General features: G+C 42.4%; 2 protein-coding genes across 16 annotated transcripts in view; one reads left to right on the forward strand and one right to left on the reverse strand.

The window, feature by feature from the left end:
• Positions 1 to 11,722, forward strand: part of LOC122260169 (leucine-rich melanocyte differentiation-associated protein) — a 40,481-nt gene extending 28,759 nt beyond the window's left edge. For 3 of the 4 annotated variants that reach the window (XM_086532567.1, XM_086532565.1, XM_086532566.1), the window contains exons 3-7: positions 246 to 372; positions 3,114 to 3,253; positions 6,248 to 6,389; positions 8,881 to 9,019; positions 9,536 to 11,722. In XM_086532567.1, coding sequence (XP_086388693.1) covers positions 246 to 372; positions 3,114 to 3,253; positions 6,248 to 6,389; positions 8,881 to 9,019; positions 9,536 to 9,615 — 628 coding nt within the window. In that variant the 3' untranslated portion in view covers positions 9,616 to 11,722. The remainder of the gene's footprint in view (positions 1 to 245; positions 373 to 3,113; positions 3,254 to 6,247; positions 6,390 to 8,880; positions 9,020 to 9,535) is intronic. The other variant, XR_015190662.1, reaches the window with a different exon arrangement.
• A 643-nt stretch (positions 11,723 to 12,365) lies between these two features.
• Positions 12,366 to 25,000, reverse strand: part of LOC122260170 (cyclin G) — a 158,996-nt gene continuing 146,361 nt past the window's right edge. For 4 of the 12 annotated variants that reach the window (XM_086532571.1, XM_086532573.1, XM_086532574.1 and 1 more), the window contains 5 exons: positions 18,933 to 19,117; positions 16,404 to 16,544; positions 15,801 to 16,277; positions 15,423 to 15,637; positions 12,366 to 15,237 (listed from right to left, as the gene is read on the reverse strand). In XM_086532571.1, coding sequence (XP_086388697.1) covers positions 15,033 to 15,237; positions 15,423 to 15,637; positions 15,801 to 16,277; positions 16,404 to 16,544; positions 18,933 to 19,061 — 1,167 coding nt within the window. In that variant the 5' untranslated portion in view covers positions 19,062 to 19,117 and the 3' untranslated portion in view covers positions 12,366 to 15,032. Of the gene's footprint in view, positions 15,238 to 15,422; positions 15,638 to 15,800; positions 16,278 to 16,403; positions 16,545 to 18,932; positions 19,118 to 19,478; positions 23,047 to 23,682; positions 24,009 to 25,000 lie in introns of those variants that run through there. The other 8 variants (XM_086532576.1, XM_086532579.1, XM_086532578.1 and 5 more) reach the window with 7 other exon arrangements.

Raw genomic sequence — 25,000 nt, forward strand, 5'->3', positions numbered from 1 at the left:
GAATTGTAAATAAAACGAAGTAGAAAAAACAACAAACACGATTTCGGCATATTTATGAGTTTTCCTTAGTTTCCCTTCGTAGTTTGTTGTTTTGGAATCCTCACTACCACCACCATTATCTAGAATCATCACCATCAGGAACCACCACCATCACCATCGTCAAGATCCTAAAAAAAAGTAAGATAAAAAAAACCGTAACCAACCGCGTTCCAGGTTCCATCTACTAACACACAGCGTCTCCTCAGATCCCTGGAAGGCCTCGAGAAGTTTCCTTACCTAGAAGAACTTGTGCTGGACAACAACTACATAGATGACAGCGTGATGATTCCTTACTTGGATACACTGCACACTCTTTCACTCAACAAGAATAAGGTGAGTTTTCGTGAGGAATGGGGTGGGGGATGGGGATGGGGATGAGGATGGGGGGGGGCGGAGGAGGTTATAAGGGGTTATAGGAGGAGTGGGGAGGTTTGATGTTAGGAGGTTAGAGGAACGGTAGGGAGGTTAAAAAAGAGATGGGGAGGTGAGAGGTGAGAGGAAGGGTGGGGAAGTGAGAGGAGAGGAGAGGTGCGGAGGTGAGAAGAGGAGGAGAGGTGGAGAAGTTAGAGGAAGAGGAAGGCTAAATGTGTGCCGCGGAGGTTAACTGCGGAGTGGGGAGGTGAGATGGGGAGTTTCCGTGTGCGGTGGGGAGTTGAAGGCAGGTAGAGAGGGAGTGAGTCTGAAGAGAAAGGAATATCGTATGAGGTACAGGGCTTGAGGAAAGGGGAAGGTGACCGGAAATAAAGAGAGGAATAGGAGAGGGATGGAGAGGGAAACGGAAAGAATAGGAGAAGGGTAAGGAGAGAAGGGGTAAAGATAGGAGGGGAATAGAGGGTGAATAGGTTAGGGATAGAAGAAGGATGGAGAGGAAATGAAAGACGAAAAGAATGGATTTTAATAGAAGGAGAATAGGAGGGGAAAAGAAAGAAAAGGGGAATAGGAAAGGGATGAGAAAGGAGGATTGCAGAACTAAGAGAATCATGAAAAAAAGGCGGGAAAAGAGATGTTCCAAGAGTTTTGGCGGGAAAAAAATAACGCGGAGGAGTAACTGTCGTGGGACCTAGTTATTATTCTTTTTATTTTTTATGTTGTAGAGATCTGAACAATAGGGTGTGGTTTATATGAGGGTTATTGATATATATCCAACTTTGTTTTTATATACTCGTTCGTAACGTTATTTTGTTATTCAATACCACGGTCACACACACACACACACACGCACGAACTCATGCACACATGCACGCACACACACACAACCACAGAAATACACACAGACGTACACAAACACATAAATACACACAGACGTACACAAACATAAATACACACAGACGTACACAAACACATAAATACACACAGACGTACACAACCACAGAAATACACACAGACGTACACAAACACATAAATATACACAGATGAACACAAACATAAATACACACAGACGTACACAAACACATAAATACACACAGATGTACACAAATACATAAATACACACAGACGTACACAAACATATAAATACACACACACGTATACAAACACATAAATATACACAGACGTACACAAACACATAAATATACATAGACGTACACAGACACATAAATACACACACACGTATACAAACACATAAATATACATAGACGTACACAAATATACATAGACGTACACAAATATACACAGACGTACACAAACACATAAATACACATAGACGTATACAAACACATAAATACACACAGACGTACACAAATATACACAGATGTACACAAATACATAAATATACATAGACGTACACAAACACATAAATACACACACACGTATACAAACACATAAATATACATAGACGTACACAAATATACACAGACGTACACAAACACATAAATACACACAGACGTACACAAACACATAAATACACACAGACGTACACAAACACATAAATACACACACACGTATACAAAAACATAAATACACACAGGCGTACAGAAACATAAATACACACACACGTATACAAACATATAAACACACACACACGTACACAAACACATAAATACACACACACGTACACAAACATATAAATACACACACACGTATACAAACACATCAATACAGACACACGTACACAAACACATAAATACACACAGACGTACACAAACACATAAACACACACACACGTACACAAACACATAAATACACACACACGTACAAACACACACTGTCCACTGATTAAAGAGCAGCTACAAACACGGAATCATATAACTTCTGCATACAAAGAAGATTTAAAAGTATAAATCATTCCTATATTTAGAAACGAGTGATAATAAAGGGAAAATGTTAAATAAATTTTTTTCATTCCTCCCTCCACTCGCTCGCTTAGAGACTCGCCTACGTGCTTAAACCTTATAAGGAAAGACAGCTCCCACGTACCTAAAAGTTTTTCTTTTTATTTAGTTTGCGTTTTTTTTTTTATGACAACGACCCTGAAGTTTATAAAAGCATTTGGAGTGTAATATTTAAGCCACGGAGAGAGAGAGAGTTTGTCTGTTTGTCATTTAAAGGATTGGTTGTGTTTGTAGAGAGGCCTTGGCGCATGTTTCTCTAAAAAATAGTAATGAATAATGATGATGATAATAGTTTACTGATGATAATAACTTTAATAGTGATAGTGATTATAGAAATGATAAGAGCAATAATGATAATGATAATAATAGTACTACGACTACTACTGATAATGAGGATAAGGATAGTTATGATGATAATAATAATAATAATAATAACAGAAATTAAAAAATAATAATAATGATAATAATGGTAATAGTTATGATAGTAACAACACAGACGATGATGATAGAAAAAAACAATAAAGATAAAAAAATATAGAAATGATAAAAAAAAAACAATACTGGTGATAATCCATACACAGATACGGAAAAAAAACATACACGTCTACACACACACACATACACACATACACACCTACTATAAAAATACCAACAATACCATCCGATACCACCAAACACCTACCAATAATGAAAGACGACATAGTGCATAAAACCCCGCTCCCCACATCTCTGCAACCTCAACAGGTGAGCAACCTCGACAAGCTCCTGGATCAGGTGAGGGAACAGCTGCCGAACCTACGTTATTTGAGTCTCCTTGGGAACGTGGCTTGTCCAGACCAGCTCTCGTCTGCGGACACGGACGAAAGGGACTACAAGAGATACAGGTAGGTGGGTAGGAAGGCCAGTGACGTGGTCCTGGTCCTGGTCCTGGAGGGGGGGTGGGGGGTGGGGGTGGGGGAAGGGGATGGGAGAGGGGGTGGGAGAGGGGTGGGAGAGGGGGAAGGGGAGGGGGATGGGGAGAAGGTGGGAGAGGGGGAAGGGGTGGGGGTGGGAGAGGGGGATGGGAGAGGGGGATGGGGAGGGGATTGGGAGAGGGGGATGGGAGAGGGGGAAGGGGTGGGGGTGGGAGGGGTGCGAGAGGGGGATGGGAGAGGGGGAAGGGGTGGGGGTGGGAGGGGTGCGAGAGGGGGATGGGAGAGGGTTGGGAGAGGGGGTGGGGGAAGGGGAAGGGGTGGGAGAGGGGGATGGGAGAGAGGGTTGGGAGAGGGGGAAGGGGATAGGGAGAGGGTGGGAGAGGGGGAGGGGGATGGGGATAGGGAGAGGGTGGGAGAGGGGAAGGGGAGGGGTGCGAGAGGGGGATGGGGAGAGGGTTGGGAGAGGGGGAAGGGGAGAGGGTTGGGAGAGGGTGGGAGAGGGGGAAGGGGATAGGGAGAGGGGGTTGGAAGAGGGGTGGGAGAGGGGGAAGGGGAGGGGGAAGGGGTGGGAGAGGGGGATGGGGAGAGGGGTATGGGGAGGGGGGAAAGGAGAGGGGGAAGGGAAGAGGGGGATGGGGAGAGGGTTGGGTAAGGTTAGTGATGATGATGATGATGATGATAGTGATAACGATTAAAACAATAATAATGATAGTGATGATAATGATTATAAGAATTGCAAAAATATAATGATGATAATGATAATGATAATAATGGTAATATCAATAATTTCATAAACAATAATAATAATGATAATGATGTAAATACTAATGATAAAGATACTAACAATTACAATGATGATAACAACAATAGCAAAAACAACAACAACAGTAATAATAATAATGACAATGATAATAACAATAAAATTAATAGTGATCGTAAAAATGATAATGGTACTATATAACTATTAGTAATATTCATCTCCTCCTATCAACTTTTTTTTTTTGTTATTATCTTCTGTCTTCTGTTGTCTCCTTCTACTGTCTATCTCTACCATCTATCGCCATGTCTTTTCTTATTATTTATTTATCCCTGTGTCTGTCTTTCTCATTCGTGTTTCATCTCCTGTTACTTGAGTCCTCGTGTTACTGGTCGTGTTACTGGTCGTTTTGCGTTTGTTTCCGAGACTTTATCTGCTACTTCTTTCTTCTTCTTCTTTTTTTTATTTTATTTTATTATTATTATTTTTTTTTTTTCGTCCGTTTTCCTTCTCATTCTGTTTGTCAGTCTGGCTTTCTTTGTCCATCTGTTTTTTTGTCGCTGTCTCATTCTTTCTCTTTCTCTTTCTCTTTCGCTCTCTCTCTCTATCTCTTTCTCTTTCGCTCTCTCTCTCTATCTCTTTCTCTTTCGCTCTCTCTCTCTATCTCTTTCTCTTTCGCTCTCTCTCTCTATCTCTTTCTCTTTCTCTTATCTTTCTATCTTCGCTCTTTTCTCTCTCTCTCTCTCCTCTTTTTCTCTTTCTTCTCTTCTTCTTATTTCTTTTCGCTCTTCTCCCTTATCTCTTTCTTTTCGCTTTCTCTATCTTCTCTTTTCGCTCTCTCTTTCTATCTCTTTCTCTTTGCTCTCAATCTCTTTCTTCTTTTTTCTCTTCTCTCTTCTCTTTCTCTCAGTCTGCTTCTTTTGTCCTATCTCTTTGTTGTCGTGTCGCATTCATCTTTATCTCACTTCACTCTCATTCCTTTCCTTTCCCTCCTCTCCCTCCCCCTCCCCGTCTCTCTCCTCTCGCTCACTCTCTCTCTCTCTCTCTCTCTCTCTCTCTCTCTCTCTCTCTCTCTCTCTCTCTCACTCTCTCTCTCTCCTTCTCTCTCTCCCTCTCCCCCTCCTCCTCCTCCTCTATCTCCTCCTCTTCCCTTTTTGCAGTGTTCTCGCATTTCGTCTTTCAAGGATCTTCGTAAAAGGATAGGATTACTCCGAGCTTCTTGCACAGAGGATTGTGTGGTGGGGGGGGAGGGGGGGGGGGAAGAATACTAATAACAGTGATTAATGTTGATGATGATGATGGTGATGATGGTGGTGGTGATGGTGGTGATGATGATGGCGGTGGTTATGGTGATGATGGTGGTGGTGGTGATGACAATAATATGGTGATGATAATAAGGATGTTGATAATGATAATATCAATGTTAACACTGGTAATGCTAATGATAGCTATAATAATAATAAAAATGATAATGATGATAATAATAAAAATGATAATAATGATGATAATAATAATGATAGTAACGATAATGATAAAACTGATAATAAAAGTGATAATTATGATAATGCCAGTAATAGAAAAAGAAGAAGAAGGAGGAGAAGGAGGAGGAGGAGATATTTTCTAGGATGCTTTTGTAAGTTTGCTGTTTTTTCTCTTTTTTGTTTATGTGTCGTTGTTTGTTTCATCCTATGGTTTACAGTTATTCACTTTTATTGAATGGTTACTGATGAAATTAAATATAAAAATCTGTCTTTCTCGTCTTCTTCCATTTTGTTCCTTTGTTCTCTCTTCTTCTCCCTCTTCTTTCTCTCTATCTTTCACCTTTCCTCCTCTCTTCCACCCATCCTCTTCCTTGATCTTCAATCTTCCTTTTCTCTTTGCTCTCTTGTCTTCGACCTCTCCCTCTTCCTCTCCCTTCCCTCCCCGCACACCTATTTCAACCTCCCTCTCCCTCTCCCTTTCCTTCTCCCTTCCTTACCCGCACACCTTTTTTACCCTCCCTCTCCCTCTCCCTTCCCTCCCCACACACCTTTTCTACCCTCTCCCCCTCCCTCTCCCTTCCCTCCCCACACACCTTTTCTACCCTCTCCCCCCTCCCTCTTCCTTCCCTCCACACAGCCCACGAAAGTGAGGCCACCCCAACAGCCCCTTTCCCTTTCCTCCCTCATGCAACTGCATCGCTTCCCGCTGCTTCTCCTCCGCCCTAGACTGTACGTCCTGCACCGCCTTCCTGCGCTCAAGTTCCTGGACTCGTCGGGCGTTCGGCGGAGCGAGGCGAGGGAAGCACGGAAGCGAGGAGCTCTGCACAGGGTGCCTCGCCCGGGGGTGGAGACGGCACTAAACTCTTTGGTAAGAGGGGGGCGTGTGTGTTTGGAGGGGGAGGGGGAGGGGATTGGTGTGTGTGTTTGGAGGGGGAGGGGGAGGGGATTGGTGTGTGGGGGGGAGGGGGAGGGGATTGGTGTGTGGGGGGGAGGGGGAGGGGATTGGTGTGTGTGTGTGTGTGTGTGTGTGTGTCACTGGGGTAGATGCAAATAGAGAGTAGTTACGAGCAAATCCGACTTAGAAACTGCGAAATATATGCTCTTACGCAGTGTCGATAGGTCTATAAATTTGATCCAGTTATGTGTAAAGTAGTTTGCTCATTAGACAATTAGAACCACCGGAGAGAGAGAGAGAGAGAGAGAGAGAGAGAGAGAGAGAGAGAGAGAGAGAGAGAGAGAGAGAGAGAGAGAGAGAGAGAGAGAGAGATATTGAGAGAGAGAGGGGAGAGAGAGAGAGAGAGAGAGAGAGAGAGAGAGAGAGAGAGAGAGAGAGAGAGAGAGAGAGGGAGAGAGAGAGAGAGAGAGAGAGAGAGAGAGAGAGAGAGAGAGAGAGAGAGAGAGAGAGAGAGAGAGAGAGAGAGAGAGAGAGAGAGAGGGGGAGAGAGAGAGAGAGAGAGAGAGAGAGAGAGAGATAAATAGATAGAGAGACAGAAGTCCAAATGCCTCAGATTTCGAGTGGCTAAGATGTTACGCTTCTCTGCAAGTTGCTGCAAAATCAAAGTCAATGACGCAACAAGCTTTAAAGTAAAACACAAGGAGCTTTTGCTTGGTGTTAAGCTTCCTTTGCCCATTGGGTTTCGCTGCTTGGTTTAAATGCAAGAAGGATTGGTATTGCTTTGTATTGCCACGTGAGAGAGAGAGAGAGAGAGAGAGAGAGAGAGAGAGAGAGAGAGAGAGAGAGAGAGAGAGAGAGAGAGAGAGAGAGAGAGAGAGAGAGAGAGAGAGAGAGAGAGAGAGAGAGAGAGAGAGAGAGAGAGAGAGAGAAAGAGAGAGAGAGAGAGAAAGAAATAGTGAGAGAGAGAAAGAGAGAGAGAGAGAAAGAAAGAAAAAGAGATATAAAGAAAGAAAGAAAGAAAGAAAGACAAAGCAAAAGAGAGAGAGAGAGAGAGAGAAAGAAAAGAACTTCAAAAATGAAGTAAACACATAGATAAAAAGCTTACATGTTAGTCTAAAAAGTTAGGTATAGACGCATTCCCAAGGAGGGAAATTGCACAGCCTTGTAGCAAAGGCGTGAATAAGAGTGAATATTTCTGAATGTCGCAACTTCAGTGACTCATCTGGTATTGTGGAAGTTACGCATTGCTACTCATACCTTTTCTATAATGAATGAGCTTTGCCAGTCTGAAGTCTGAAGTCTGAAGTCTGAAGTAAGAGCATAGTCCTATATTCTCAAAAATATAATAGAGTAGTGGTTATGATAAAATTATAATTGTAATAACAATAATATCAATAACAATAATTATGGTAGCATTGGCAATAGTAATAATGATATTGATGTGCCAGTAATAATGATAATAATAAGAATGATTATCATAATAGTGTTACGAATAATGATGATAATGATAACAATGATAATGAGAACAATGATAGTATTGATAAAAATAATCATAATAATGATAATGATAGAGATAATGATAATGATAATAATGATATTGAATATAGAATAATCAGAATGATAATTATTAATATTATCAACATTAGCAAAATGAAAATTTTAATAACAATGAAGATAATCATTATTACCATTATCACCATTAATAGTATTATAAAAATTATAGTAATAAAGATAATGGCAATAATGATGATAACAATAATAGTATTAGTAGCAGTAATAATAGCAATAGTAGTGGTAATAATAATGATAATGATAATAAGGATAGTAATAATATATACATATAGTTGATATTGATAATAATACTAATAATAACAATAATAATGACAATGGTACTAATAATTATAATAATGATGCTAATACTATAATATGATAACAATAATAATAATAATAATAATAATAATAATGATAATAATTTGGTCAATTATAATAACAATAATAATGATAATGATTATTGTGACAATATAACAGTATTGAAATTAGTGGTAATTATTATGATAATACTAATGAAGATTACCAGAACAACAACTACAACATTAATAGTAATAGCTATGATAATAATGATAGTAATAATAATAGTAGTGTAGTAGCAATATTGAAAATAATAATGATGATAATAATTACAATGATGATAATAATAACAACAACAGCAACAACAATAATAATAATAATGATAATGGCAATGATAATAATGATGATGACAATGATAATAATGATGATGATGCTAATCACACTACTATTTCCCGGCCTGCAATGGCGACCCAACAGAAAGCGAAAGAAACAAATAGAGCAAGTGACAAATCTGCGTTGCTAATCCACTGCAAAAGGAAGAAATAAAAATAAAAAGGTGTACGTAATGAACAGGCTCTTTAGGCTTACCTGTGCTAATTGGTGACGGCGTTTGCAGAGCACGGGCGGGACCTTGCAGGATGCAACCGTAGACTCTAGCATGAAGGCTAAGCGGCTGAACGGGGACAAGGCTAGCACCAACGGCACAACGGCCAAACGGGACAGCTCGGAGGCGCCGACGCAGACACAGCATACAGGTAAACGGCGAGGAGCGTGTTTGGGGATATTTGAGGTCGAAGGAATTCTGTAGATGTGGCTTTGGATGCTGTGCTGGTTGTGGGCTTTTGATGCTGTGCTGGTTGTGGGCTTTTGATGCTGTGCTGGTTGTGGGCTTTTGATGCTGTGCTGGTTGTGGGCTTGAGAGCTTGGGTGCGGTGACCTTTTTTTTTTTTTTTTTTTTTTGAAAAGCTGTGTCACAATCGATCTCTGTTTGTGATCTTTTTTTCTAAAACACGATATCTTTGCTAAGGCCTTGGAAAAAATATGATCTATTTAAATGACAGGTAATACTTAACCTGAAGTGTGTTCTTTTTTTCATTTTCTTTTTACCTCTTTTCCACAAACGTAATTTCCAGGCAAAAAAAATCCAACTTGAGGTATTTCAAAAGGATCCAAGAAAAATATATCCTATATTTAGTTCCTTCCTCCTTTACGACCGTCTCATCAACACAGGATCTAGTAAATATTTACGTGCCCTTCTTTCTCGCCCTCAGGTGCGTACGGGGTCCGTCGGTACAAGTACGTCGGACACAACTCCGAGGGAAACCGCTTCATCCGCAACGAACATCTCTGAGCGGAGTTCGCCCGTGTCTTCGGCTTCCTCGGCTTCCCATTATCAAGACGAACTCACGGCTTCTCAGTCCAGTCAGAGGCTCGTGCTCATTGGCGATATGAATCTCTGAGCAATGGCAAAGATTGAGGGGGAAAAAAACACCAGAGCTGGACTTGTGTGGATATTTTTTTTCTTCTCGAGAGCGAGGGAGAGAGAGAGAGGAAGAGAGAGAGAAGGAGAGAGAGAGAGAGAGAGAGAGAGAGAGAGAGAGAGAGAGAGAGAGAGAGAGAGAGAGAGAGAGAGAGAGAGAGAGAGAGAGAGAGAGAGAGAGAGAGAGAGAGAGAGAGAGAGAGAGAGAGAGAGAAGAAAAACACAATGAAGCTAGCTTGGTGGGATCATCACTATCAGGAAAGACATTTTCAAGTCCAAAGGGACGGGTCTGGAAACTGCCTGAAACCCGGAATATGAATATGTGCGTAGGAATACATGAGAAATGGACCTACGTTGCACATGAAGGCTTAAGGCACGCAAGAAGAGTTAAGGTGCACGTGGTATTTACAGCACGAGGTGTTGCGGCCAGTGTGCACAGGGGCCAGGAAAGAGACAGGAGTGATGTGGTGTAAGGATAATTGGTCATGATGTGAGTACTTGCAGTGCATATCGTATTTGTGAACAGCAAGTGTAGTGTTTGTGAATGTGACTATGTAGACGAGGGAGTAAAGATAATGAATGGCCTGAGACATTTCAGTTTTCTTTAATCTGTCTTTAATATATACGCTGATTATACCACAATCATTAAAACACTTCCCTCACACAAATTTTAGTATAAGTTCAAGGAACAAGTAGAAGAAAACACGCCAGTTACCAGAAAACCTCAGATGGTTCCAGAAATTATTCTGTATCTAAATCTTAATCTTAAGAGACTAGTTCGTTTGTCTCCTAAAAGTCTGAAGTTACGCACGTAAGCTTTCTGTGGGAGGCTCACACACACACACGGAATTAGACTCTATTTAGTATAGCCATTTCAGATATGTTTAGAAGCTATACACGTACCCTTCGATTATACTATAAATCTTTTCATAAACAAACTTATATGCCTGACGACCTGTACTTTCAACTTCGAAGAGCAATGCGAGAACAAGGACACGCGGAAGGGACAAGAACAGGCGAAGAAACGGACAAACAAACTTAAAACGACAAGGACACACGAGGAGTTAGCAAGGGACGAAAGAGAGAGAGAAAAAAAATAAAATACAAGAGAACACAGCTCGGAGGATAACGAACGTGGGAGGACCACGGCGAAATGAGGCTAAGGCAGGGAAGTAGAGAGAATAGGACAAAGATACAGAAGAAAACACTGAAAATAATACGACATGAAAGAAGAGACAACACTGAAAACAGGAGGACAAAAGCAAAAAGACACACTACATATGCAAATAGGCATGCACCCCAAGAACGGAATAGTGACCCGAAATCGTCCATACAAAACGACAAAATACCATGACAGAGAGAAAAAAACACTATTATAAGAATATGATAATGGTATGGTATGATAGCGAGCAGCTATGCCACAAGACTTCTTGAAAAAAAAAATATATATATACAAAAATAAAATCATGAAAAACTCCTCGACACGACTGTCTTTCGACCATCGACTTAGATCGCCGATTTTGTGAACGTTTTTTTTCCGAATCCGAAACCATCTCGATACACAGAAATGTATAATAGTATGAAAGAACTTTTGTAAACAGTTTGTCATATATTTATTGAATCGCTGTTCTGGTATTTTTAGTTACTTTCATTATATCTATATGTAATTTTAACGGCATGATGACAATTTTCTTTATTTTTTTCTCGCTTGCAATTGATATGAGGTAATCTATAAAAAGATTTCAAACTTTATTGGGTCTTTTAGTGTTGTAAAATGTTTGCAATTGCGTGAACTTACTCTTTGCAGTTTCTTTTATAATTGCCAAGAATGTTACGTGAAGAATTGGTAACGGAACTGTTTTGGTGGCAAGACTGTACAGCACTGTCTTCAAGCTGGTGCAGTCTCTGGCCACGGAGGTTACTGTAGTGCATAGAAGTTAGTGTATTTGGAGTTTATATCTAGTAAAACAGAAAGCAAGTCATTGTTTCTTTGTCATTGTCTGTGTTCGTATATCAGGGAGAGGGAGAGGGAGAGGGAGAGGGAGAGGGAGAGGGAGAGAGGGAGAGAGGGGGAGAGGGAGAGGGGAAGGGAGAGGGAGAGGGGGGGAGAGAGGGAGAGGGGGGAGAGAGAGAGAGAGAGAGAGAGAGAGAGAGAGAGAGAGAGAGAGAGAGAGAGAGAGAGAGAGAGAGAGAGAGAGAGAGAGAGAGAGAGAAAAAGAGAAAGAGAAAGAGAAAAAGAGAAAGAGAGAGAGACAGACACACACACACACACACTCTAACTTGATTACTGATAGAAGGTAAAGTAGGAGGCAACAGTATGCTAAATTAACGCAAAGACAAAGAGAGAGGGGAGAGAAGAGGAAAGAAATGATAAAGGAGAACCAATTATGAGCTATAGACTTCTTAATGTGTCTGTCAACATCTTTTAAAACCTTGTGATGAATGTGGTTACGTCTACTGTGTAATTATAAAAAAAAGTTATCAAAGATATTTCCAAGATAGTGTATAATAATGCCAATGATATTTGGTTGACTAAATTTTCTTTGCTTATTATCTTGAGGGGGAATCTTGTTCTTTGACATTAGAAGGAAACCGTTTATGAAGAAAAAGAAACAACCATATTTAGAAAAATATTTAATCTTTATTTTCCTTTTTGTTGTGGAGAGGCTAGACAACTGTGTATGACACAAGAATCAACTACACATTTTTTAATGTTTTTTGGCTCTTTGGGTTGTTGTCAAATGCCCGAGACTTTGATAGATCCTTCAAAATAACTTATACCTGTACATCATACACTTTATGTACACATTAATAAAGTAAAATTAAAATCGTATTCGGGCCATAACCATGTACATTCAGTCCCATCTTTCCTCAGCCCCATAATAGGTGCCCAGTGGACATCAACACAGCTTTCCAAACTTACACCATCACACTGACTGAAGCTTTGTACCAACACATCTGCTTGAGGGTTGCCTTGGGGATGCAGAACCTGGGGCATGCAAGCCCCAGATTTGCCTTCCCCTTAGTGCAACCCACACATCATATACCAAAGTCGTAAGCAGGTTACTGTTTATGTACAATCACGATGAAGTGAAGGGAGAATTGCTTTACGCAGCTTTAGCTATATGACAGGATACATTGCATTTAGATGGGGGTTGGACTACACTGGGGCTGAGGACCTACATCCCATGGCTTTACAGGCAGGTCATTGTGATCCAACATAAATTAAAAAGAAATAAAACTTGCAGTCCTTTTAAGACAATCAATAACCTGTCACTCCTTGGGTGGCTACAATACTCATTGAGTTGCTTCTGCTGTCGCTGGCTTTAAAAGCTTTCCTATTAAAACGATCATAAAATATTGATAGCACTTTTTTCAAGAGGACTTGAACCAATAAACACAATATATACTTCCATATTAACTAAAAATACAATTCACATTCAATGTACATCATTTACATCACTAAATAAATACGATCCACAAAATTACAAGAACATATGCACTTAGGCCTGACTTGACGTCTGAGGCCCAGCACCAATATATTTCTGACAATTCTATCTTTACTGGCAGGTACAATATTTAATAACGAGGTTCCGTCACATGATTTCCATACAACTTGGAACCTAAATAATAAGCAATTAAATTCAAAATATTTTTTTTTTAATATATCAACAGCGCTGATGCTGGTGTGAGTAGGGTGGGGATGGGCCACCTCCGCGACTCGTCGCCCTGCTGGGTGTCCATCGCTCGGAGGCAGCCTGTCAGGCACCACCCAGGTATCTTTTTATGTGCCGCACTACCTGAATCAGGCTCCCGAACAGGGTAACAACCACCTTTACTTGCAGTACCAGCCTGGTTATTGCCTTTAAGTACTCTACAAATGGTTAGACTTACTCTGTCTCGACAAGTATTTAATGTCCACAGATGCTCACCTTCTAGTAACCGACTATGGCAACTAAAACCTGGCGGCACTCCCTAAGGCAACGCTGATGCGCTGCTCTGTAAATGGGTCACACAAGAGAGGCGCTCGTCACCCCTAGCATCTTATAAAAACAGACACTGTGTCTGGGGTTATCACAGCCTTGTGTCCAAACAGAACACGTCTAGTGTTGCTTAGCCTTCGCCTTTACAATCCCTTCCGCACTGACGTGGGAACCACTGCTTCGGCTAGAGCTATTGCAGGGATGGCAACACTGCATGGGGAGCTCTGTTCATGGCACAGAACAATACTGACTAGGGACTAGTGTAGCTTCCTTCTGCGAGTGAATGATAAACCTGTCCCATGTGTAAATTAGCCAGGAAAGAATCACCACCTCAATTTTGCTTTATGACCAGGCAATACCCAAAGAGATTATTAGTGTGAATAAATGGAAAGAAAGGTTATTACAATATAACCCTACTTGTTAGTATGTTTTGTGAATTTTATGATTTTTTTTGTACTTTTCTTGAAGATGCTGAATAAAGCTACAGTACACTATTACATACATCCAATAAAGTAATATTTTTGTTGGTTTTTTGCTTTTTATGTTTTTTTAAGTAATCAATGATGAGTTTTCCACTAAAGATCATGTAAAGACCAAGACAAATTTCCTATGGCAAAGATGAAGCTAAATGACAGACAAAAATAAGTGAGCCCTACAGGGCTAGTCTTAATAAGGACAGCAAGACGACCTGCTAGTCACTTTCTCCTCCGTACATCTTTCCTTGTGTGGAAAAAAATACAGAGAAAAAAGGGAAACAAACTAAAAGTCCTTCTCGGCTACTGCTACTCCTTGAAAGTATCACTTTTCGGTGGTCAGTTCAACCAGTTTTTATTATATATATATATTTTTTTTTTGCTTAAAATGTAAGATTTACGTGTAAGAAATCATGCTAAGAAGCAATAGTACACAGTTAAGGAAAACAAGAAATTATGTCAAAAGAAAAATAAAGCAAGGAACACTACGAAGTGTTCATGAAGTTAAAAATGTTGTATGGTGCTTAAAATAAAGCTTTGTGCAGTTTCAACTTGGGAAGTCAGAACACAGAGCAAGACGACCAGCCTGAAAAATGCTGGGGTCTTCTGAACAGCTAACACGGCCAAAAACTGATATAGACCTATGCTGCAACAGATTACCAAGATTCATATAGTAAATGCTGTAACTAACATCCAAAACTGCACACTTAGGAACTTAAAATAATATATAAAATCCGTAGTAAACATCGATACTGCTTTTTTTGTTTTTTTATACGTGGCAAAGGTTGTAGTTTCTTGCTTGCCCTAGGTGCGCTGCACAGCAAAAACACAATTATGCAAGGCGGTTATGTTTTCGGCTAACTTGAGGATAAGGAAGGAAAGGGGGGACCTTCTTATGTGGCGACTGGCTGGGTAATTTCCGAGGAGATTTCATTGAGGTTGCTGGAGTTGGGAGTGGTGGGAACTCTTCATCGTAATCATAATCCATTTCCTCCTCGGATGATGACATGTACATCTCCGAGCTCTCGCTATCCGTTCTGGAATGGGAAAGTAATTGTAAGAACATTTGTTAGCATAACTTTGGTTTTGGATTATCATTGAAGTGACGGAAACCTCAAAAATATTTTTTCAAACTACAGATCTAAAAATAAAGATAATTACAAAAATAAAAAACTTTTCTATAACCTTAGCACTAATAAAAGAAATCCTTCAAATAACATACCTCGGCCTTATGATAGGAGGATGAGAGGGACCCTGCATTTCTACAATGGTGGGCAGCCGAGTGGTGAACTTGTCGGTGGGTCTCAGCTGTCGAAGAGTTCTGTTGGAGAGCTTCCATACAAGACGCTGCCGGTGGGGGGAGTGTCTCTGGTTTTCGTACTGATCCATCAGTTCAGCTACTACCTTCTGGCACTTACTGAAGCTGTCGTCAGCCACCTGAAGATGATGAATGTTAACTATAAACAGGGATATTCTGGTTTGAATTTCTAATTTGAATACAATAAATGAATTGCTAACACATTGCTGCTTTTTAGGCAATCCACTTGAGTGTGATTAAGAACCATATATTTCAAAATGAACACTGATCACAAAAACTTACCTTGCATATGTTTTGCAGGTGATCTATACAAGCATTGTGTAGTTGCTCGTTGGCTGCATCGTGCCTAAGTTCCAGTGCCAGAAGAGCCAGGGCCAGCTCTGACGGTCTGAATGTGGCAGCTGCTGCATCGCACTCCACAATCTCCAGCTTGTGCACGAGGGTGGTGAGGGATGTGGGGTGAGAGGGCTGGGCAAGGTGTGGGGCAGCCAGATGGGAATGAGCGGCATGCAGGAGACGGAGCAGTGTGAGGGGCGTAACGGGTGGCTGGCAGCGCAGGTCTGTGGCCAGCTTGTCCATGATGATGCGCTCCATGCGGGTCACATCACCAGACGAGCATTTGCACTGAGAGATGGTGGTGAGGTCTCTGGTGTCTGGCACCACCTGGGGCACATCCCTCAGATGGCTGTAACCAGGGGTGAACTGGCATGAAAGATGGAATGCACTCACAGCAATGCAAGACAAATGCTTTGGCTGAGCCTGGAAAGAAACAGAAATATGGCATTTTACTAAACTGGAACACCAAACTAACACTGACTATAAATCATGTTATTAATTCACACTGTATAATGAGCAGACTTCAAATTTCAAAATGGTTTTACTCACCTTCATGCGTGTGAGGAAACGATCCATGATGTTGACTGCGTTGAAAAAGGTATCAGGTGGAAGGTCATACCACACCTTCAAGCAACGCAGCACATGGGCCGACCCATTGCGCATCCTCATGCTGATCTCCCCACCATCCTGCTGGAAGAGGAATGCAATGTTAAAATCATGTGGTGACTTGCTAACTTTGATGTTAAACTGAACTATTTCAATCATCCTATGTCCTTTTCCATGCTAAAATAACAAATGCATGAAGAAAAAAGGAAATTGCATCCTGAAGAAAATAAAACTAATTCAGGAATTTTCGAATAACCAATGTTATTCATAGACAGAAGCAGGAAAGTCCCAAACCTACAGCTAATGTAATGGTTCTTGGAGAAAGATATCAGGGACATGAACATTTTTGTGAAAGAGGAAGAGGCAACAAAAAAGTAGAAAAAAAGAAAAAGAAAATGCAGAGTAGGTGACTCCTGTTACCTCTGGCAAAGGATAAGCCTACAGTTAAGAATCTCTCCTCAGCAAAGTGCTCCGTTCGATTGTAGTGGGGTGAGGTCGGGGGTAGGATGGGGGTGGGGGAGAGTGTAGGAGGGATAAAAGGAAAGGAGATGGAGCGTGGGAGGAGGAATAGGAGCGAGAGTTAGCGGGAGATGACAAATTAGCATAAGGATCTCCAGACAATGAGGGAAGATGGTTTGGCAACCCTGTTACCTAGATCCTTTCGTGGTGGAGATCCTAAGCATCAAGTCACCGAGGAGAGATGAGGATGAGGAAGGAGAGGAGGAGGAGGAGGAGCATCAGGGAGAGAGAGAGGGAGGGGGGGGGGTAGCTAAGAGGGAGTGCCAACCCTGTGCCAAGCCAGTGGCTCTGGTGTACTCCGTAACCTCTCGACACCCCTCTGTAGGTACTGTTCAGTTCCTAAGCCACACTCTTCTCCGATATCTTATTTGTTTGAGGACTTCTTGAGCAATAATACTTATCGTATTTTGTTTATGAATGTTGGGTAATAAGAAATTCTGGGACAACTGATAAGTAGGTCAAGTGACGGGACTTTATTTCCTGTCGCCTTCACCTTGCTTCGAGTGAGCTGATCGGCTGTAGCACGTCACTACTACCAGCCCTTTCATATCAATTACTTCCAATATCAATCAAAACACAGAAGAACAGTCTAGAACTTCCGAGAGGTCAGTCACTCTCCGTTGCGTCATCAATATCTCCCTTCTTAAGACAGGTCTACCAACTTAAAACCGCCAAAAAAACGTCACAAAACTCAAGACACACAGGAAGCTATCGCCAAGCACAAAGCAATCGATGAAGAACCGCTATAAAAAAGACTGACAACAGCAACTACTATAAATAAAACGACGTCATCGAACGGAGGCGTCGGCAGGGTTGGCAGCCCTGTGCGATGCTGACTGAGGGGCCCGCTGGGGGTGGACGGGGGAGGGGTCACCGTGGCTTACACAAATGTCACATTTTCGCCTCGTTTGCGCGGACTAAGTGGGTGAAGATTCATTGTAGGGCACGACGAAGAAGGCGCAAGGACGAAAGACTCGCAAGAAGCGAAATGCTTGGCAGTAGATATGGATAAGACGTCTCGGAGGGAATATTTGCCGAGAGAGTGAAGGAAGGGAGGAGGGGAGAGGGGGGAGATTTAGGGGCGGGGCTCGCGCACACTAACTCATCAATACCTTGCTACTTTGAACTTTACTAAACAATTATAAGTGCCAGTCAAGCCCACAGCCGACACTTGCTCGAAATCATGCGTCACAGACACTCCACTTAAAGTCTTTGGCAGAAGAACAAAGAAACAAACCGCAGAAGTATCACTAGCAAGGAACGGGGAGGTGGGGGGGGGGAGGGTGTAGGGAGGAGAAAGAGGAGGAGGAGGAGGACGGGGGAGGGAGGGGGGGACGGGAACCAGCGCCCCTCCTCGCTCTCGCAACTACCTGGACCTTTAAATTTGAAAAGGTTGTTCGGGAAGAAAACAAAGAACACCCTTCCCAGACCTTCCCGGTTGGTCTCTATGGCAACAGCGATTCCCGAAACAGAGGCGCCGATCGGGAATGGAAATCCCAAAGAACAAGGAATCCTGTTCAGAGAAGCGCGGTACCCTCAAGCAAATGGATTTTTTTTTTTTATGTTATCTGCTTGCAGTATTGCGTCAGTCTGACATCAAGAATATAACCCAAGCAGTTGTCTCGTATTCTACGCATGTTCTTTCTGTTCTTCATGTCTTTGGGAGTGTTGTTGCTATGTTGACACTTGAATTCATAGGGCGAGGTACCGACATCTAATTTTGATACATGACGAGACCGTGTCACAAAGAACACCGTAATACATCAGGAAAGGAGCGTGGGAGAGGAATACCGATACATTACTAAACGAAATTTAGCGCAAGAGGGGATAGAAAAAAAAGCTATAGCTTCTGACTTATATGGTACATATAGTTATCGCCAGAGGGCACACAACTCGGGACAACAGGGACACAACCCAAGGACAACGAAATGAAAAAACATCGAAAAGGCTTACCTTAGCAGTGTGCGGGAGTGCCAAGGCGGGCTGGTACTTAGGCTCGAGTGTCAGTGCCTCAAGCAACGGCGTTAGCAGGTCTTGACCCTTCTCTGCTGCGCCTGTGGCAGGAGACTGTGCACACGCCATCTTCTTCTAATTACCAGCTCACTCTACACACAACCCACACCACACAGCTGCACCACCTGCGAAAAGAGTAAAACGAGATGTTAGCAACTTGACGTAGAGACTGGAGAGAAAAAACGGAACACAAGAATTCACGAAGTCTATATCGATCGGACTACGTTTTCCCTGTAGGCAAGCTTCTATAACAGTGACTCGGGTTACACAGGCAGAAAATTACCCCGAAAATAACTCTCAAGCAATACACATCCTATCCATCGATCAGCTGACAAAGAGAATACAGAATTGAAGCCTTTTCTAATCCACAACACAGGTGTAGAGAAGTCTCGGCGGCGGTGGCTAGCTAGTTGGACTGTTCCGGGTTAAGCGATTTCACGATCTCTCTCTCTGTCTCTCCACCAAGGGAGATACTTGTACACGTACCTGCCAAGCTACTGGTATGTTTACTCCATTGTGACGTCTTGTTCTTGCATGTTTAGCAAAGAGATGAGATTGGGAAGGCGTTAGCGAAGACGGAGATCTTGGATGACGGCATAGAGAGGACCAGACAATAAAATCTTTGGCAATATTAGCTTGATTTCCAGCCTTCACTGGGTGTGGCCTCTCTCATGGTATAGCGAGAGGCTTTAGATATGTTGCTTCATGGGAGATCTAGGCTTAGGTAAGCCGTTAAATATCACAGACGGAATTTGTACAGATAGGCGAGCTCCCAGGGACCGTGCTTCCCCAACGAAAGATTTGTTTACACTGAGCGGCCGTGGCTGGAGGAGGATGCTTCAGCCGCGCCGCGTCACGCACCCGCCTCCGACCCGCGAACTAGTTCCATGGTAACACTCCTTAATTTAGCCACATCCTTATCTTCTATCGAATTATTTATATACCAAAATCCGTGTAAGGTCCTAGAGAATCTCTCAAAAGCATAACCAATCATCAAAATCCCTGAACAACGACTTCCTGCGAATCGCTTTGTTCATCAGCTGACACTGGGCTATTGACGTTTGTAATTTTCATCTGGAATATGTAGTCCAGAAGCAAACAAAGTTTTAGTCCCTATACCTTCATGCCATAAATACTCTAGGATGTCCAAAGATGAACCGGAACCAGAATAAAAACAATTAAAAACCCGAATATAGGTATATTACACTTAAAAATAGATACTGTAGCCGCTGACATCTGCCAACCCACTCAGCCAATGACGAGTGAACCTTGGACAAACCTACAGTGTTTTCAAATAGATGGTCGTACTGATTTCACTAAATGAATGTTCTATTTAGATGACAAGAGTTATACATGCAAATGATAGTAACAGATTGAATAGCCATACATACACACAAACTCCTACGGGCAATAGTAGTCATGGGTTGAGTAAATGATTACGTCACTGCTAAACCTTCAAAATATTCAGATATGTTTACGTCCTGACAGTTCCACAATGATACGAGTCATAATGCAATAATAATGTTTCCCTTTCTCAACCTTAGTTGGCAAAACCTTTCAAGCATTTAAGGTGAAATATGAAAAAAATCAGCAAGACTGTATGGATACGGAATTATATTCTCATGACGTCGAGAAAGTGACAATAGCAATAATTAGAAAAACATTCCCGTCTGTTTATGTTTGAATAAACCGTAAAATGGTGTAAAATAGAATAAGGATCTACATTTACTAAATAAGCTTGTGTCACAATATGACAAATTTACAGGGTTGAGAGAGAGAGAGAGAGAGAGAGAGAGAGAGAGAGAGAGAGAGAGAGAGAGAGAGAGAGAGAGAGAGAGAGAGAGAGAGAGAGAGAGAGAGAGAGAGAGAAATAACGGAAAGATATGCAAAGTGAATGAATACCAAGATAGGTGTTTGCATACACGTAATAATCAAGTACAGTGTAAAGGCACGCGACATCACCAAACTCTTGGAAAACATCCACGGAGCCCAGCTGTTATGGGGGTGGGGGAAGGGTGGGGAGAGAAGACGGGCGGCTGGAGGGGGAGGGGCTATTGACGTCACGAGCATAAAACGAACTTTTGACAATCACAACATCGGTTTGACTTTCCTGTGTGCGAAGAGGGTAATAATCGCATTATATACGACGTATGAATTCATGACAGCAATACGAAATATAGTCATAAAATACGTAGCTTACTACCACTTAACGACACTTCCCCGAAATATAAAACCAAAAGTATTTATAAGAAACTACCAACTTAAGGAATATTATCCCCACGACTCACCTTTTCCTTTCGATATGATGACTAGTAATACTCCACACTCATTGCTGTTCGTGCTTAAATAACTCAAGTATCACATACGTTCTTGGTCGTACGGAAAGAACGTGAACACGGAATGCTATGAACACACGTACTCAACAAGGCACATTAAAAGTCTTCTCGCAATAACCGATAGAGCAATATCCGATAATAATGAAGCACAAGCACTTGCACAAGTTGCATATCTATGGCCGAGGCAATGAACGTTAAAAAAAAACAATGCTCAAGTAATCACAATATTCACTTCCTAGGCGCCGTAGGCCTATCCACAGGGGGGCTCAAACGTTTGGCGGGTTCGGGTCTCGCCAACTGCCTTTCCGGAGCACGTTCGAGTCGCACTACTTCCGAGGGCGGGTATTGGGGGACTGATGCGGCTCCTGTGCTTCAGCTCGTGGCATCCTCTGGGGTTCTGATCCTGGCCTCTACTCGCCACTCGCGGCCACTCACGGCCGTTGCGTCGCGCGTGCATGTACGACGCGAGTGGTTTGTTTGTTTCAGAGAGAGAGTGTGTGTTGTGTGTGGTTTGTTTGTTTGTTTAAGTGTGTGTGTAATTTGTTTGATTGAGAAAGTTTGTGTGTGTGTATGTATGTGTGTATATATATATATGTGTGTGTGTGTGTGTGTGTGTGTGTGTGTGTGTGTGTGTGTGTGTGTGTGTGTGTGTGTGTGTGTGTGTGTGTGTGTGCGTGTGTACATGTGTTAGCGTGCGTATGACTGTGTGTTGTATGATGACGTAGGTTTCCTCTTAACTCCAGAGATAGTAGAGTCGTACGCACTAAGCATGAAATATATACATCATTTTTTTAAAAAGACTTTTGTATTAATTCTAAAATTAAATCAAAATGTCCCGCAATTAGATTGGATAAAAAAATACCCAAACAATAAACTAAAACCAAAACCAAAACAAAACAAACAAAAAAACACGTTTTCCCCCACATCTGGAAACGCCAAGAAACCATACGTAAAGAGTTGCATCACCACTCGAGGCAGAGAGTGGGCGGAGCTACCAAAGACTAGAGGTGGTGGGAGGGGCATCGGGTTAGAAGAGGGGGAGGGGAGGGGAGGGGGTGGTGGGTAGGGGTGATACAAGGAGGTTACCCGTGCCCGGTGGGTTTGCAGGGAGACAAGAGAGGAGGAGGAGGAGGAGGGTGGGGTGGGGGGTGGGGGGGTGAAGCAGGGGGTATCGGGCACGAGAGGAGGATAAATACGAGATAAATCCGAGTCGAGTACATGCGCCCTAGACTGTGTCATCCATCGTGTATTTTGCACATTGAAGTGTTGCAGCAAGGTCAGCTGAGTGGAAAACAACAACAACAGAATTCCTAGAGGCGAGACGATAAACACTTCTCGAAAAAATATCCAGGTACGAAGGACAGAAAAAAAGGGGGAACAGGTAACGTGGGAAAGGGTGATTACCGGTAACAGGTAGATCCAGACGTCCAGGGTGTGAGGGAGGCGAGAGGGAGGGAGGGAGGGAGGGAGGGAGGGTGTGAGGGTGGCGAGAGGCGGACTAAGGGAGGGAGGGAGGGTGTGAGGGAAGAGTAGGAGAATAAGAGGAAAACAATAGAGAAAAAAGGGGTTAGAAGGGATGGAAAGATGGAAAGAGGGAAGGTGGGAAAGGAGGAAGGGAAAAGGGGAAAGAGAAGAGAAGAGAGAGAAAGGATAGATAGATACATAGGGGTGAATAGATAGATAGATAGAGAGAGAGAGAGAAAAGAAAGAAAGAAAGGAAAGAGAGAATGTGAAAAAGAGAAAAGGAGAAAGAAAGGAAAGAGAAGAAAGAAAGAGAAAGAAAGAAAAGAGAGAGAGAGAGAGAGAGAGAGAGAGAGAGAGAGAGAGAGAGAGAGAGAGAGAGAGAGAGAGAGAAGGGAGGGAGAGGGAGGAAGAGAGAGTGGAGAGTAAACAGTTCAGCCCGACAGGCGAGAGAGCCCTAAAAGCGACTAAAAAAAGCACACAACGCAACAATTGGCAGCCGGGGTAACGCAGTTTGGCCACACGACAAGAGATCTGCCTTAGAACTATCAATGGCGACGGACAGGGGGAGGGGGGAAATACGGATAACTCCCCCCACCCCCCAAGTCTATCTGCACCCCATGACCATGAACGCAAATCATCTGACGACTAAATACCATGACTAGACATATGACAACGGACCTGTTTAGCCACCATTAATCATGATAATTCATGAGATAAATCAGTGACGCAATAGTTCACGTAACATCTTCCATGCAGGAGAAAATAAACCATAAAAATTAAAGAACCAAAACTAGGAATAACCATCATCAAATAAAAAAAAGAAAAGAATATGAATAAGAATAAGAATAATAAGAAAAAACAATGGGAAGAAAAGGTACGTATAGACTCACCGTGCAGCAAAATAATAATTTCTTTCCTTCTTCTCAAACCAAAGAAAAAAAAACCCCGATCAACGACCAAGCGACACGACCGAGAGACACACAAGCGCCACCAACACAACTAAACGACAGGCACGCCTTTCGTCCAATGAAAACGTTATCCCACGCAACCGGTAAAATTTACGTCACTTTGCGTTATGCGAGTTCTTGCGTGATGTTCTTTCCGTCTTACGTCAGCCGGGAGTGTGACGGTGTCTCCCTTGCCCGGACGCTCGCGGTGTCGACGGCACATGTCCGGGCACGTTTACCCAAGGGAGAACTTTCTAGCACCGCGGCCAAAACTTTCGGTGACACCTTCTAGAATAGATGCTTTGACTTGCGAATTAACTGTGGTGTGGTGCGGAGAGTAACGTTTGCACTGCGTGTGTGTGTGTGTGTGGATGTATGTATGTATGTCTGTGTGCGTGCGGGAGAGGGAGAGAGAGAGAGAGAGAGAGAGAGAGAGAGAGAGAGAGAGAGAGAGAGAGAGAGAGAGAGAGAGAGAGAGAGAGAGAGAGAGAGAGAGAGAGAGAGAGAAAAGAAAACGTTTCTATTCGTACATCAAAATTCATAAAGGCGTGAGAGTTTAAGTCAGAAATTCTAGAAGGTTCCGCCGAAAGTTTTAGCCCCAGAGCTAGAAAGTTCTTTTTTCAACGCGCTCGAACATGTGGCGACTTCCGAGAAGACATCAACTGATGTCTGTCTGTCTGTCTCTCCCCCCCCAACACACACACAATTATATATATATATATATATATATATATATATATATATATATATATATCAACTGTTATATGCCTATCTACATACACGCATATGCCATTTTAGTTCTGACCTGCTGTCTTAGGATATTTGCCTTTTTGTGCTATGGATTAGAACGTATCACTGGATAATGAAAACCACAATTCCTTTAGGTTGGACAAAAGGGAGTGTTCCTTATATATAAAAAAAGTGTTTAATAATAAATGAAATGCACCAATAAAACAGGACTGTAATTTGGAAATAAACTCAAGTGTGTGTGAGGGAGAGAGGGGGAGGAGGAAGGAGGGAGGGAGGGAGGGAGGGAGGGAGGGAGGGAGGGAGAGAGAGAGAAGGAGAGAGAAAAAGAGAGGAGAATGAGAGAAAGATAAGTAGGAAAACTCCAAGACTACAAGTACATCTGGAGTCATCTTTACTAGTCATCTCAAAGCTTAGACAATCACCCTCTCCCTTCATTCATCGAGAGAAACGGACACAAAAGTGACCTCCGCACACCTGTAGAGGACACGGGGCTGTGAGCTCAACGTGCACG

The sequence above is a fragment of the Penaeus japonicus genome, unplaced genomic scaffold, assembly GCF_977035675.1.
Source record: "Penaeus japonicus unplaced genomic scaffold, GWHDUDI00000001_assembly GWHDUDI00000037, whole genome shotgun sequence".
In the NCBI taxonomy this organism is placed as follows: Eukaryota; Metazoa; Arthropoda; class Malacostraca; order Decapoda; family Penaeidae; genus Penaeus; species Penaeus japonicus.